This window comes from Tachypleus tridentatus, chromosome 6 (assembly GCF_004210375.1).
Source record: "Tachypleus tridentatus isolate NWPU-2018 chromosome 6, ASM421037v1, whole genome shotgun sequence".
Classification (NCBI taxonomy): Eukaryota; Metazoa; Arthropoda; class Merostomata; order Xiphosura; family Limulidae; genus Tachypleus; species Tachypleus tridentatus.
Genome location: NC_134830.1, coordinates 24,665,350 through 24,680,613, shown reverse-complemented (window position 1 = coordinate 24,680,613; position 15,264 = coordinate 24,665,350). Strand labels below are relative to the sequence as shown.

The 15,264-nt window shown below is 34.5% G+C and overlaps 1 protein-coding gene across 15 annotated transcripts in view; it reads left to right on the top strand.

Moving 5' to 3' along the window:
* Nucleotides 1-15,264, top strand: part of LOC143252109 (5'-deoxynucleotidase HDDC2) — a 35,141-nt gene that overhangs the window by 1,029 nt on the left and 18,848 nt on the right. For 4 of the 15 annotated variants that reach the window (XM_076503762.1, XM_076503767.1, XM_076503763.1 and 1 more), the window contains exon 2: nucleotides 1,161-1,215. The exons of 8 other annotated variants lie outside the window; for them this stretch is intronic. In XM_076503762.1, the coding sequence (XP_076359877.1) occupies nucleotides 1,179-1,215 (37 nt within the window). In that variant the 5' untranslated portion in view covers nucleotides 1,161-1,178. Of the gene's footprint in view, nucleotides 1-1,160; nucleotides 3,033-8,775; nucleotides 8,879-9,563; nucleotides 9,607-15,264 lie in introns of those variants that run through there. 3 more of the 15 variants (XM_076503758.1, XM_076503769.1, XM_076503764.1) reach the window with 3 other exon arrangements.

Below are 15,264 nucleotides of genomic sequence, written 5' to 3'. Positions count from 1 at the left end.
TTACTATATTGCATGGTTTAAGGTCTTTGGTTATAAAATCTTCAATATTATCCAACATGGTTGTTTGTGTATGATGATCTTACAGTTTTGACTTTTCACTTAAATTCATCAAGGACTGACCGAGCCCACTAAAACAACATTTGCTGCATTGTGATGTGATGGCAAATATGAAAGTTATATTTTTCTAAATTTTTTGCAGATTCTTTGTGGCCCTGTTTAGGAGTATCAATTACTGTGATCATTATCATACAAAGTAATTGAATAATCAAAATTGTTACTAAGTAACTTAATGCTATGAAAATAATCAACCAGTGTTTTGATTAGTTTTCACTTATCTATCCAAGTGATCAGAATATTGCTATTATATTTTATCTCTGCTATTTTCAGTTCAATTCATTCAGCTTAATCAATTAATGTTCAAACTCACAAAAATAATCAACTAATTAAAATTGATGTTTTGGTTATTATATTGTTTTGTATTATTCTGACTATCCAAAACTGATATTAGAGTAATTGACAAGTTCAATGTGAGAGATTAATGAACTGATTATTATGTTTAGCAAATTCTTCTAATTCCATGCTCGAGCTTGCAGTAAAGGTAATAGAATTTTAGGGTGTATTTATAGCATTGTTTATAACTTAAAAGAGATAATTTTTCTATACAATTTAATTATAAGGTTTTATATAGAAGAATGTGCATAGTTTGGTCTCTATCTCTCTTTTTTTTTTTAATACTAAGAAAGAATATTGACTTCTTTTGTTGGATTGTTTAGGTAGAGTATTCATGATGAAACTTTGTAGAATGGACGACAACTGCCTGTTGTGGAAACACGAGTGTAGAGGATGATGTTTCAAAAGTCTTCCACCTTTCTGCTACTTGAAGACAAAAGGCAAAAGACTTTTGAAATTTCCTCTACACTTGTCTCTCCACAACAGGCAGTTGTTGTCCATTCTGCAAAGTTCCATCAAGAATATTCACTTACTTGAAAGAGCTGAAGGAAGGCTTCTTAGTGTGATTCTGGTTATCTTACTGGAATAGGTTAAAGTTTCTTAATTTAGAGGATCTTGAGAAAAGAATAGTAAGTGGTTAATGATCTTATTAATGTTTACAAGATTATTTGAAAGATTGATAAAGTAAAACCTTTGTTTTCTTTGTCCAGTATTCTGAAGATATTTGAATGAGAGGATACAAGATTAAGGATTGGGAAAGGCTGTGTAAGCATTGATTAAGACAATATTCTTTATTTCTTTTATCAGGATAATTGACTTGTAAAATGAGTTATTGTTGCAGTAGTGAAAGCTATCATTTTATGGGAGTTTAATAAGAGAATCAATGATTCCATGAACAACAAAAAATTGATTTATGATTTTTATTTTTCTCAGAGGTAGTTGGATATTGACAGCCTTGAAGGACCAATTGTTGTATTGTTGTCTATACATTATGCTATTATTGGAAATAGTTCAGAAAATAATTTGGTACATTCTAATTTATGAGGAGAACAGCTAAGGTCTTTACTTTAGCTGTTTCTCTTTTAAAATTGATCTATCCTTGCATGTATAAAAGATATACTTTTGTCCATTCATGATTTTTCCTAATCTTGCATATTAATACCCTAATGATGTTTCAAGGGCAAAATTACAAAAATCATAACTATTTATACCTAAAATTACCAAAGACCCATCAGTTTGACTGGTATTTTCAATAAATGCCTTTATTTATAACAGACAGTTCACTTTTTTTTTCTATTGCAAAATAACCTGCAGTTTCACTATAGATGGTTGTTGTAATTTCCATCTCCAACGGAGCTTCTAGTTTTTTTATTACATTAGCATTGGATTATAGTTTGGTTTCTGAAGTCTCAAAGACAGATGTCCATTTTCCAGCTGATATGAATGAATTTTAGCATAACACAATTATTATGATTTCTGTGAGAAGTGGCATTTACTTGTCTTGATTTGAGTAAATTGTAACATGACCTACTTGTAGTCCTTTCAATTGCTGTGAGAGGTGATGTCTGTTTGCTTTTTTATTTGAGGATATTTCGTAACAGAAAATCTATCAGACTCTAAATTTTGAAAAATTGCTCAAACATGATGAATGTCTACTCAACAACTGATAGAGATGTACACAACTTTACCAGAAAATGATTCTGATACAAGGAGTGTGAGCATTCATGAAAGTGATGAGTCCCAGATTTTATGAAACAGACAGCCCTGCAGGTGAAAGTGCTACTATCACCAAAATAGCTCTCCATATGCAGAAGAGGTTTTAGAAGAAGCAGCAGTCTTGAACAATTTTTTTAGTGCCAACCATTTAACTTGTATCATCTATAACAGATTCAGGTCAGCTACTTCACCCACTATGCTGTTAACCACAGTGATTCTAACTGTGTCATCTGACATAAGAATGGAACAATATGAGAAATTATCAATCAGCTGTTGATGCTGCTTGAACACTGGTTACATAAAATGTTTTGACAGAAACTCCAGATCTCACACATTATGCAAAATTATAGTTCTCTCAGTGCTTATCACTTACTTATTGATATGTGAATGACATACCCTATCCTATGATGTACTGATGGAGAGGTGCATGAAGTGCAAAGCAATGATTCCTGGAAAAATATCACTGGAGGAATTACAAACATTTCTTGCACTAGTATTTGTTCGTAGGGCCTATGATGCCAAAAGTATTTACCTGGAAAGCATTTGGTCTATAAAGTGAAGAATTCTTTTTTTAAAAAAAGAAAAAGAAACAGTGCTAAAGAATCGATTTTGAGAAATGCTAAGATTTTTGCATTTTGACCTGAGAGAAATGATAAGTACTTCAAACAGACAAAGTTGCTCTGGCATTAGAAATTTGGAATGGCTTCTTCAAAAACAGCATTGTCTGCTACAAGCCAGGAGATAACATTACTGTAAGATGAGAAGATATTTTTAAAAATTCCAACACTAATCAGTGCTGCATCCAGGAAAACATGTAAAAGGAAATGATGTTAGAAAGCTTAAATGGGATAACAACTGAATTTCAGGTGATTGTGTTCTCTGTGAAAATTTTCTTCCCAATCTTTTGCAACATATTTAGAATAATGTACCTACTAGATTGTATTTGAAGTTGTTTATATACATATAGCTCTTTCTACCTGCTTATTTTATTATCATATTTAAATTACTGAAAGTTTTTTGTTTTGTTTTCTGATACAATTGTTTATTTTCACGCATTGTTTCCAAGGCAATACACACCTCTACACATAGAAAGTTATTCTCCACATGCCACTAACCTTGAGCCAATTCCTATCTAAGTATAAGATTTTTAATTTTTTGCATTATTATATAATGGTATTTGTATGCAGCAAAAGACCACTACCACTAAGATGGCAGCATAGTCATGTACAGTAGTTTCACCTGTGTTCTTTTACTTGTGATCATTATTTCATTCCTCAGCACTGAAGACATTGGACATATTTCTTCTTTGTCAATTTAATGAGATTTGCAATATTTAGGGAACTTAATTTCCTTCTTTTCTTCAAACTGGGAACACTTGTTCGTGCCATCTTTTACTACTTGTATAAGTGATTATTTCCTCACAAAGGTTAGGAAATAGTGATGGCTTATGGAGAGAGGTTTCTTGGGGATGGTGTGACATTCTGTGTGGATGGGATAGTGGGTTCTCTTATCCTGCTTGGTACTTTAGCTTCAGTCCTTTCATCAAATGTTCCTTCCCCACATTTGTGGAATGAATGAGGAGGGCATATATGATTGTTTCTTTTCCTGCCTAGGCCCCAGCAAATTTTTTTCTCATTTTGTTATCCATGTTCATTCGGTATGAACCATTCTTTTTATTTACCCTGTTGTGTTTTTATCTTTACCATAACTCATTCCTGGACCATATGCATGACATTATGCCTTTCCATTACCAGCTGTTTGATCCTTATTTCATCACTTTTTGCCATTCTGTAGCCTCTTTTATGATTTTCACATTTGGATTTGGTTTTATAATTTATACCAAACTGCTTTTCCTTTCTTCTCTCCAGTTTGAGCCTAAGAAACTCCATATCCCAGTGCCTTTTTTGGGTGTTTCTCATTCCTTTCTACCTTTCCAGTTTACTTGTCTCGTAGGGATTGTTGGGTGGGGCTATTATCCTATATTATGTTGACTTCTATTTTATGGACCCTTTGTTTAGCCTCTTTCTTACTCTGAAGATTTATTATATTCTTAATTTGTTTGAATCATGGGTTGAGGCTGCCCATCATCTGTCCTCACTTTTGTTAGTAATTTCCATACTGTCCCTAACCCAGCCTTCTACAACTGTTGAGCTCCTTGGATGTTTCTACTGTATTGGATCCTGTAAGTACTTGACTGTGACAATTTGAGGTCTTGTGATTATGCTTTTTCTTTACTCTCAAGGTTTCTACTTTTTACCTTTAGACTTCCCTATATTTCCCTCTCCACCTTCAGCCTAATTCCCTTTTCCCTTCCACTCCCATCTACTTCCAACATCTCTTTGAGGCTGTTTTTATCACTTCTTCTAGCAACTCCTTACTCCCATTCAATACTTTATATTCTGATGTGGTGTTTTCAGCTTTTGCTGAGTTAGCATCAGCATTGTTTCATCTGCTTGTGATTAATGGTCCTTGCTGTTACTGGGATTTTGCCTTGTTTGGTGGCTATAGTTTCATGGGGACTACTTAACTCTTCAGGTAATACTCATATACTCCTCATTGGTTGTCCTTGTGTGATCATAAGGATGCTTTATGTGATCCTATAACCTTAGTGTTTCCTGTCCCTCTCTCCATTCCGATCTTTATATGGGTGGTTGGACTGCTTCCCTGTCACCATCTGGTTCCAGTACCTACACCTCTTCATGTGCTTTCTCTGTGGTTGGGGAGCAGCCTTGGCTGTCTGTTTTCCATTCAGCACATGGCTCTTCTCTATATATTTAAACACTTGACCTTCTGGTAGAAGGTTTAGTATGATCCTCTTATTACCCATCCTAGTAGTTCATTTCATTTGGTTCCAACAAATGCTTTTCAGGATTTTCCTCATTTAGCTATCAGTGAGTGATTTGGTCCAGAATCTCTTCCTTTCACACTGTGCACCTTTTTACTTATCATGGGGTCAATTTTTCTGCCTGCCATGTATCAGGCATTGGAAACTGGGTTGTGGGTTGCCTTTCTTGGCTGTACAATGTGTTGAAGACTCCTTCATTTTGCTTTGCCAACCCTCTCTCATGCTTCCCCTTTTTTGACCATCTGTTATCTATCCCTTTGGCTCTGGGTGCCACTCCTTTATTTCAGGTCTAGTCTTTTACTGGATATAATGGTCACTCAACTTTCTGGCCTTTCCTTTGTGTCCTGGTCTTGACTAGTGAATATTTTCATCACTTTTTATTGGTAGCACCCTCTAGTTTTCTTACCCTTGATTCTCTCTTCTCTGTTTCCTGACATACCAACCTTCTTCCCAAATCAAATTTCCACTATTGATGTAACACCTCCTGTTTTTTTCCATCATAGGATCTTGTTTTTCTATCTTCACATTGGTTTCATTTGGTCTGTTTTTTTTTTTTTTATCCTGACTTACCCATCTGGAAAGTATTTCCTTTTCAGGCATTTTTCTACATGGTTCTTTTACCCAAGTAGGGGTATGCAATTAGATGTTGGTCCAGTAGTCACTATTTTCTTCATAATAGTTCTATTGTCAGACATCCCCTTTCTCTTTTCCAAGTTGTACTACAGGGTTAAGCTGACTTAACAATGCCAGTTAACATATAGACTTATTCACTTCTGTTTACCTGTTTTGTACTGCAGAATGCTGCTTCCCTTTCTACTTTGTTTCAGTCCTTCTTTATCCACAAGCTCTCTTGCCCTGCTCTGGTACTCGACCTGGACGTCAGTGTCATCTTGCACACATTTATATGTGCTCATTCCAGCCATTGGCAACTTGCAACTTCTAATGCCTTACGTTTGGACATATTCCTCTTTCCTCTCGGTTATGGTTGAAGTTGTTTACAACTTTATTCTAGTAACTCTTCCAATAACCTTTCCATTATACTAATACTCTTAGTTATTTGGACTGGTCCTTTCTTCCTCAACATTTAGCTGTTCAGCCCCAGTGTCATGGTTTAAAACAGTGTTACTCAAAGTGTGATCTGTGACCCAGTACCAGTCCATGAAAAAAAATGCTGGTCTGCAGAAAACTAAAAATATTAAATAAATTTTGACCCTTTCACTACTAATTGTCTTTTTTTTAAATTTTCTCTAGGCTCTTGTTATATATTAAAGAAGAATGTAATTAAACCATTTAATATAAATATATTCTATAAGATTAGTATTTTCAAATACATCATAATTTAAATGTTCATTTCATTTAACTTGAATTTCTTAGTATTTCAACTAAGCTAATATAACAGGAAGGAAAAGTGAAAGTGTGTACTTAAAGCTATGAAACTATAGAATTCACAAGTTGATGGTTGCCTTTACACTTTCAGTCACTCAGGAATTAAATTGCAATTTAGAGAGCCCAAAATTAAGTTTTATGGTTTTGATAACCTTGAGGTTCTTGTGAAATGCAGTAAATTTAAACCACACATTAGTTAGACATGTCTCGTGCTGAGTCAAAGCCTATCTTCCCCTGTCTGCAAGTAAGATCAAAGAAGGGATTTTGTCTCATATAAAAGGACCATTTGTTCATTCAAGTTAACCTGTTCTTTGACACTGAAGTTTCAGGAATTTTATTCCAACTGTGTTAAATTTGGGTACATTATTAATGGAAATTGACAGGCATGCAAGACCTAAGGCTTATGTCTGGTAGTGCCAGGTGGTAGCAGACAAGCTGATAAGTTGCTGGTACTAGAAGTGAGAGTTTGTTCTGAGAAGAAAGAAAATTGTTTGTGACTTAGTTTGTACTAACTGAACATTTTTTTAAGTTGTTAATTCTTTGGAAAAATCCTCTCTAATGAGGATAGATGATTGAAGAAATATGCATCACACACGAATACCTCAAGTGATGTGCAAATGCAGCCCAATTCTAGTGAAACTGAAGCTAGTGAAAATATATCTGATTATAAACATTTAAGTGATATGCAGCTTGGTATCAAAGAAGAGAAAGATCTAATGGACTTGACAGTAGTGTGATGAATATTTGAAGTATGTTTTTATAAATGGTGGTAGTGACTTATCATTATGTGTGTTTTGTTGGTCAACATTATCAAATGAGAGTATGAAACCATTGAAACTGAAATGCCACTTGGATACCAAATATTCAGAATGCTGGTAAGCCAATAGATATTTTCATAAATAAGAAAAATGAAATAGGTTTTCCCAAACAAATAATTTCACACACTTTTTCCACGAGATCTTCCAGTGAAGACTTGGTTATGGCCTCATATGAAATTTCAAAACTAATAGCTGATATAAGTTATCTTCATACTATTGGTAAAACGATAATACTTCCTGCAGTAGAAATAATTACGTCTTATGCTAATAAAACACAAGAAAAGCATTTAAAGCATAGAATTGTGATATGACAAAAAATATTGAATCTTTTATACACCAAGTTCAATCGTCATTTTTTTTCATTACAAGTGAATGAAAGCACAGACATACCAGATAATGCTAATGTAATGCACTTTGTAAGATACATTTATAAGGACACAATTTGTGAAGATTTATCATTTTGTAAACCACTTCCAACAAGAACAATGGCTGATGAAAATTTTAATTTAATTAATAATTTTATTATTCCGAGTGACTTTCAATGGAAAAAATGTGTTGGATTGAGTACCAATGGTGCTTGCTCAGTGACAGGTTCCCAAACAAGAGTTTTTTCAGAGGACTCGAGCAGTGGCACTAGATTGTGAATGGGTGCATTGTAGCATTCACAGAGAGGTATTGGATGTGACAAAAATGCCCTTACTTTTGAATTCAACTTTGCAAGACTGTTAAATGCATAACCTATGTAAAATATAGTTAATTGAATTCTAGAATCTTTGCTGGTTTGTGTAAAAAATTCGGCAGTGAACATGATCATCTCCTATTACACTGTGAAGTTCAGTGGTTATCAAAAGGAAATGTCTTAAAAGACTCATCAAAATGAAGAATGAAGTTATCTTGTTTATGAAGAAACATCCCCCCATCAGCAGAGAATGCAATATTTACAATTCAGAGACAGGTTTCATAATTTGCATTGATTAATTAAGGTAGCCTATTTATTTGACATTTTTGGCTTCTTAAATGTGTTAAATATAAATTTACAAGGTGCTAACATAAATATTTTTGAGGTCCAGGAAAAGATAGAAGCAATTACATATAAGAACAAATAAATTAAGTTGTAGGTACATTGAGTTGAGAAGAGAAATTATAAGTTTTTCTCTACTTTAACAGAATTACAAAACCAAGATGAAGAAGGTAATATTCCAGATGAGATTTTCTCATCAATTAAAGAGCATCTTTTGGGGCTGAAATCATGCTTGAAAGAATATTTTCCTTCAATTTACAGCAGCAAAATGTGGATCAGAAATCTTTTTACTATTGATATGAAAAATGAGGAAGGATTACAACTCAGTGAATCAGAAATTGGTTCTGTTATTCAACTGTCCTGTCACAGTGCACTGAAAAGCCATTTTAGTCAAGTCACATTAATTAATTTTTGTCTAGGCTGTTGTGCTAAGTATCCAGATTTATCAGAAAAAGCACTGATATTTTTATGCCCTTTGTCACGACTTGTATATGCTAATCAGGCTTCTCAATGTTGGTTTTCTTAAAAAACAAATATAGGAACAGATTAGATCTCGAGCCAGATTTGAGGATCAAACTGACTTCTTTTCCTCCTAATTTGAAGTTGCTATGTGATAAAAAATAGCATCATCCTTCTTATTAGGTAAGTTATTTCTTAAAAGAGTGTCAATACATATACAATTAATATAAAGATTAAATAACAATGAAGTATAATTTTAGACAGTTTTTACACGGTAGTACTGTAAAACACCTATATACTGATGATGTACTGACAAAACTATTGCTCCCAACTTGGTGTTAAGACTTAGTGGATTATTTTATTAGGTATTTGAGGAGGCTGGGCTTTATAGAAAATTACAAAAATAAATCAGTTCTTAGTTGGAAAACTTTGGGAAATGCTGGTCTAAAATGAACATATTGCTTAATCAAGGCTCAACAACATGGGTGTCACACTCTATGGGTTCAGGTGCTGTAAGAAGGAAACTTGTACATAAGTAACTTTTACACTTTTTCTCCACCTTATTGATGTGGGATTTAAATTCTCTGTATGAAGAGGTGTGTATTGCCTCAAACATTAACATCTTTATTTCCAATTGGTATTAAACTATTCACACTTCATCCTCACTTTCAGTGAAACTTATTAACCCTTGCCTCATCATGGAATGAAGGTCATAAATACAAAAGCACAGTGTGTGTTAGTGAGAAGTGAGGTTGTATTATGCTCCTATTAGTGGCAGACTTTTGCTGCATATCACTATAGAGTAGTATAAATAGTAAACTCTCGTGTGTTTAGGTGGGAGTTGCCTAAAAGCTAGTGGCATGTAGATCTCTAAGACAGACTTATGGAGAAGATAGCCTTCTGTGTATTAGGTTAGTATCTATTGAAAATACATTTTCAGGTAAGAAGAATCTTAACTTTGGCTGTAATTGCATTTGATTTAGTGTTCCATAATAAACTTTTGAACTGTATTGATAATTTGTCTTTTATTTTAATACTGATGTTGTAATGTGTAGCAGTCAAAATGACAGCAGTATGGCAATTCTGTATATGAATGAAACCTTGGAAATTCTAGCATTAATAAAATCTCAATATTATTTTAGAAAGGGCTTTTTCTTTTTTAATACGTTTTTGCAATTTATGATTGAGCACATTCTTATAGACATGAAAGCACACATATTCTTTGATTCATGTGTATGTTACCTGATTTACATTATGCTCTGGATTAAGAGCAGTGCAAGATGTTTTATGCTAATCTGAATCATTTTCGAGTTCAAGAAAAAGTTCAGAAATGAATAACAAATATAGTCCTAAAACCAAACCTTAATGACGAATATTATTTTGTAACTATGGGTGTATTCTGTAATCTAAAACCAAACCTTAATGACGAACATTATTTTGTAACTATGGGTGTATTCTGTAATCTAAAACCAAACCTTAATGACGAATATTATTTTGTAACTATGGGTGTATTCTGTAATCTAAAACCAAACCTTAATGACGAACATTATTTTGTAACTATGGGTGTATTCTGTAACATGTTTTGTGTTTTTTTTTATATCATTATTTAGACACATTCATCTCTTCTTGTTTTAGGTTGTAATATTTCTGAATTTACTGATGTGAATACAGTGTTGAGAAAATTTGTGAAGTATTTCTCTTGTCTGCAAAGTCCTGGTGACTATTAAAATGAAAACATTGTTATGATACAATATCTTACTTCTCATTGAAAAATTTCATGAATTACACTGTCTTCTTTTGACACAAATTTTTGCTTGCCATTATTTGTGATACTCCCACCTCTCCTCACATATGTTGGAATGAGATTTTTATATACTAATGTGCAAATAATTATGCAGCACCCTTCCACCAAAAGAGGTGTGACACTACCCCTATCCTAACACACCCCTTTCTAATCTTGTTGCTGTTAACCTCTTCTTAGTAAGTATTCTTACAGTTTGGATGTGTTTTCAGCCAGATTTTTTTTTGCTCAATTGTCAAAGCTTGCAGTTTCATTTTATGACCATGTTTTTTATAACTATAAATTTTTCAAATTTTTGTTGTTTCTGGGGAGATGTCCAGGCTTTCTCTCCTCTTAAATTAGATAAGATATGTTTTATTATTACCTCTGTTTTTCTTCATTTTCTTTCCAATCTTCTCTGTGACAACTGGGAGGCTCAATTTTATTGTAACCTGACTCTCACGGGTTATTCGGAGCTTGAGTGTAGTTTTGGGAACCAGTTAAGTTTGAAGGTGCATATACTTTGACCTACACATCATACTTTAACCATGATCAAGCAAGTCATCACTTTTATTTCTGTCCTTAACTTCTAGATTGGGATATAGCTTGTGCTTTGGATTGGATAGAGTTTGGCATTTTTATTTGGAACCAGGTGATTTTTTTTTGCAGGGGAGGATTCCCAAATTTTTGGATCCCAGACTTAGGTCAACTTTGCTGCTTAACTTCACTTGACCTTACTTCTCTCCCACACCCTTTTGTCCTCATTTCTCCTCCTGGTCAATTCTGACCTCTTGTATGGTGGAAATGGAAAGTGGTCCTGGGTGGCTTTGCTCTAATATACACAGATTCTTTCTCTATCAGACATAGTACAACAATGGTTTAATCTGTTCTAGTCAAGTTTGGAGATCATTTTTCACAGATCTTTGGGTTATTAAGTGATTGCATTTGGTCTGGTCCTCTTTTAAATTTCTCTCTCTTGAGGTTTCTGTTTTTCACTAGAGTCTTTGGGAGGCAGTTTAGGATTTACTTTGCAAGTATGCCACTGCACTGTTTGATCTCCAAATCTGGGTTTCTTGGTTCTGTTTGTCTTTTTTTTCCTCAAAGTTGAGCAACTGGTTCTCTCTCCTGATTAGGCTGGTTTTGACCCATTTATTTGTCCTTCTGCATTTCACTATGGGGTCATATGATTTGAAGTCACCACTTAAAACCAGCCATCACAGCTCTTTATTTGGTATCTCCTCCTGGATTGTAGAGGACGAGAGTGTTGTATCATATGCTTTCCTTTTCATTAAATTCTTCCCTGCATTCTGACTTTCTTCATTTGGTCCATAGGGGTTGTATGCTTTCAATGTGTATTTCTCTACTCCTTACATTTTGGATGGTGTTTTGCCCATTTTTTCATTTCCAGGGGCTGTTATTTATACCATGACAAGGATGTCCAAGATACCTAGCTTCCTCTTAAGCTGATTCTGTCTCTTCTTTTTTTCTTCTAGGAGTAGAGGCTCAGATTGGTTGGTTCAGGTGGAAACATTTTTACTTCACATCCATGCAATACATTATTCAACTTGGAGTGTTGTTTCATTTCTTTTAAGTTGGGTCTAATTTTTTCCATTTTGGTTTGTGACTAGAGCAAGTCTAGTTTGCAGCTACTCCTCCTCTACTTCTCTCATTTATAATTGTGAGCCTCTCAGGAAGTCTTCATCTCTATTAGTTGTGTAATGTCCCCTTGTATTGTCTTTCATGGGTTTTATGGTCCTGTAGAGCCTCATTTGGGATTCCTTGGAAGCTCCTGTGATCATTTCTTCCTGACTGACATAACCTGAATGGTTCAGTACCTTTATGGGTGTTCTTCCTCCAAGTTTGTAATGTCTCCTTTTGTGGGTGCTCATCTTTACAGCTGGGGTGATTTTCTTTGTGCTCAAGAGATTTTGGGTTGATGATCTCTGTTGAGTTATTCATTCCTTTCCAGCACTATAGGCTCCTTGCAGTTCATTGTGGTCTGCTTCTTTTCCTTCTGGACCTAGAGAACAATTGGTAATAGTGTATTTCAACTATTCATCTCCAGGCTTATATATCTTATCTTATGGTAAGTGGACACTCAGTTAGGTGACCTCTGGTATAGACAGGATGCTGTTTTTCTGTGTTGGTCTTCAGCCTTTATATTCTTGTTTTGGTTTGTTATGTTTTGGGTGTCCTCTATCTTCTGGCAGATCATTGATTTCTGCCAAGTTGGGACTATTCTTTATGAGGGGGTGCATGTTGAATCCTTCCATGGTGACTATTCCAATTGTTTATTTTTTGGAATCCTTCCCAGTTCTGTGACCATTATCCAATTACCATTATGGTAGGGTTTGCCAGTAGATTCACCTGGCTTGCTAGTTTGACTTTCTCCAGTTTGACTTGGTATCATCCAAAAATTTTCATTTGTATTTCTCACCTCATACTGTTTTTTGCTGCTCATATCCTTCATCCTGTTGGAGGACACCTTTGGTTCCAGTGTGTAGACCTCTCCTCATAACTTTGCTGTTTATTATCATTGCTAATTGGCCATTTCTTGTTCTAAGAGATTTTTTCTAAGAGAGTTGCCATTTTTCATTTCTGTTTTTATGTGAGTGATAAGTGCTTTATTCATTTTCTTTTTTATTTGCAGAGTATTTTATTCTGTGTTTGGATTCCACTGTATGGTGAATGGAGCCTAACAAGGTATACGTGATCTTAGATCTTAAATCTCTAGTGTAAGACCTGTGATCATATACCATGTTAAGGCTGTTCTTACTGTGGTCTTGATTTACAATTCCAGATACACCCAGATATTGATTGACTGGCTCCATCAATCTGTGTGTACTCCTTGTTTTCAAAATGCTACTTTATAACGTATATAACCAGGTCATAGGAATACTTTGCAGTTTTTGGTTCCATGAATGTGTTCATCCAAACTACACACTTACGGACTAACATGAGTGTAGCAGACAGGTATAGCTGTCCATATCTATTTATCCATGGCATTTGTTTCTAGTTCTACTGTGTACTTGATCTACAATTCCAGTTTTTCCAGGTGTTGGATGATGCACTCCATCAATCTGATTACTCTGATTTTCAAAATAAGGCATTGAGGTCACCCATTGCATCATTTGTAGTGTTGTGGTCTTCTGGACTCTCTAATGTATTTTTTCTTTTTCCTTCTAATAAACTATGAGAATCCTTTCCAGTTTTTAGTGACTGGAATGATGGACCCTGGAGGCCTGTTCTCCTAAGTGTGCACAGTATTACTCAGTTGAGAGTAGGATGGTGACATTCTGTCAAGATAGATGGCATGATACCGTTCCTACCACAGACCTGATGTTCAATTCCAGATGCCACCAAGTGTAGGATGTAGCATTCCTCCAAATATATATTGTAGTTTCCTCCTAATTGATCTGATGTTAATTGTAGGTGGACAAGACACATGAATTCTCACAGATGTAAAGTTGGATATCCTGTACTGTGGACTGGATGAGAAATTTCCAATGTTCTCAGGTTTTGAACTGGAGATGAACATCAACCTGTGTCTTCTACATTTTCAGCATCTGCCATTTTTCAGTTCCTGGTGGTTTTGGAACCACCTTATATCCCCAATGTTATATCCCTCTTTACAGAAGTTCCAACCACTGAAACCTACAAGATAGCCTTAGAACTCTATATTCGATACCCTAACCCATCTATAGACATTCCCAGCAACCAATTAGCAACCCTCATAGAATTCACCACAATAAAGACAAATTTCATGTTCAATAACCACAACTATATACAAACAAGTGGCCTAAGCATGGGCAACCCAGTATCACCAGTTCTAGCCAATATTTTTAGAACACAAGTTGAAACACAAGCAATTAACACAGAATTACATCCACCACTGCACTGGTACAGAATCGTAGATGACATGGTTGCAGGATTCAGATCTACAGAACACACACTTAATTTTTTCAATCACATTAACTCTATACATCCCAACATTAACTTCACATGTGAACAGGAAGAAAGCAATCAAATATCATTTCTTAACCTCAAAATTACAAGAACCGATACACAATTTAAAACAGAAATCCACTGAAACATCACTCATACTGGACTATAAATTCCTTGGGACTCAGCACATGAAACAAAACAAAAACTCAACATACTAAGAAACCAAATAAATACTGCCGTAAAACTATGCTCACCAGATAAAATTAAGAATGAATTAGACAAAATAAAACAATACTTCATCAACATCAATAAGTTTCCTCCACAAACCGTAGAAAGCATTATACGCACACACCTAGACAAAAAGTAAAATCAACCAACAAAAGTAAATATATCTCGCGAATCAAAAAATCACGAAACCATATACTGTTGCATACCATATATTCCTGACATCAGCAAAAAATAACCAACATTTGGCAAAAATTAGTAACAAAATATGACATTCCAGTTAATATCAAATTTATTCAAAAACCAGGCACAAAACTGAGGTCTATACTATGTAAAAACTGCACTGACAAACACCACACCAACATTATTTATAAAATACAATGTGAAAACTGCCACGACTTCTATATTGGGGAAACAAGTAGAAAAATGAAAACCAGATTCAAAGAACATAAAAAGTCACTTTCACAAGTCACAATAAACACAACATAATCATAGAAAACACTCAAATACTAAATAAACAAACATAAACAAATGCAAAATTAAAGAAGCCTTACTTATACAACAACTTAAACCCAAAATAAACCAATACAAAAGAGCACCTTTGTACCTATATTAAAAA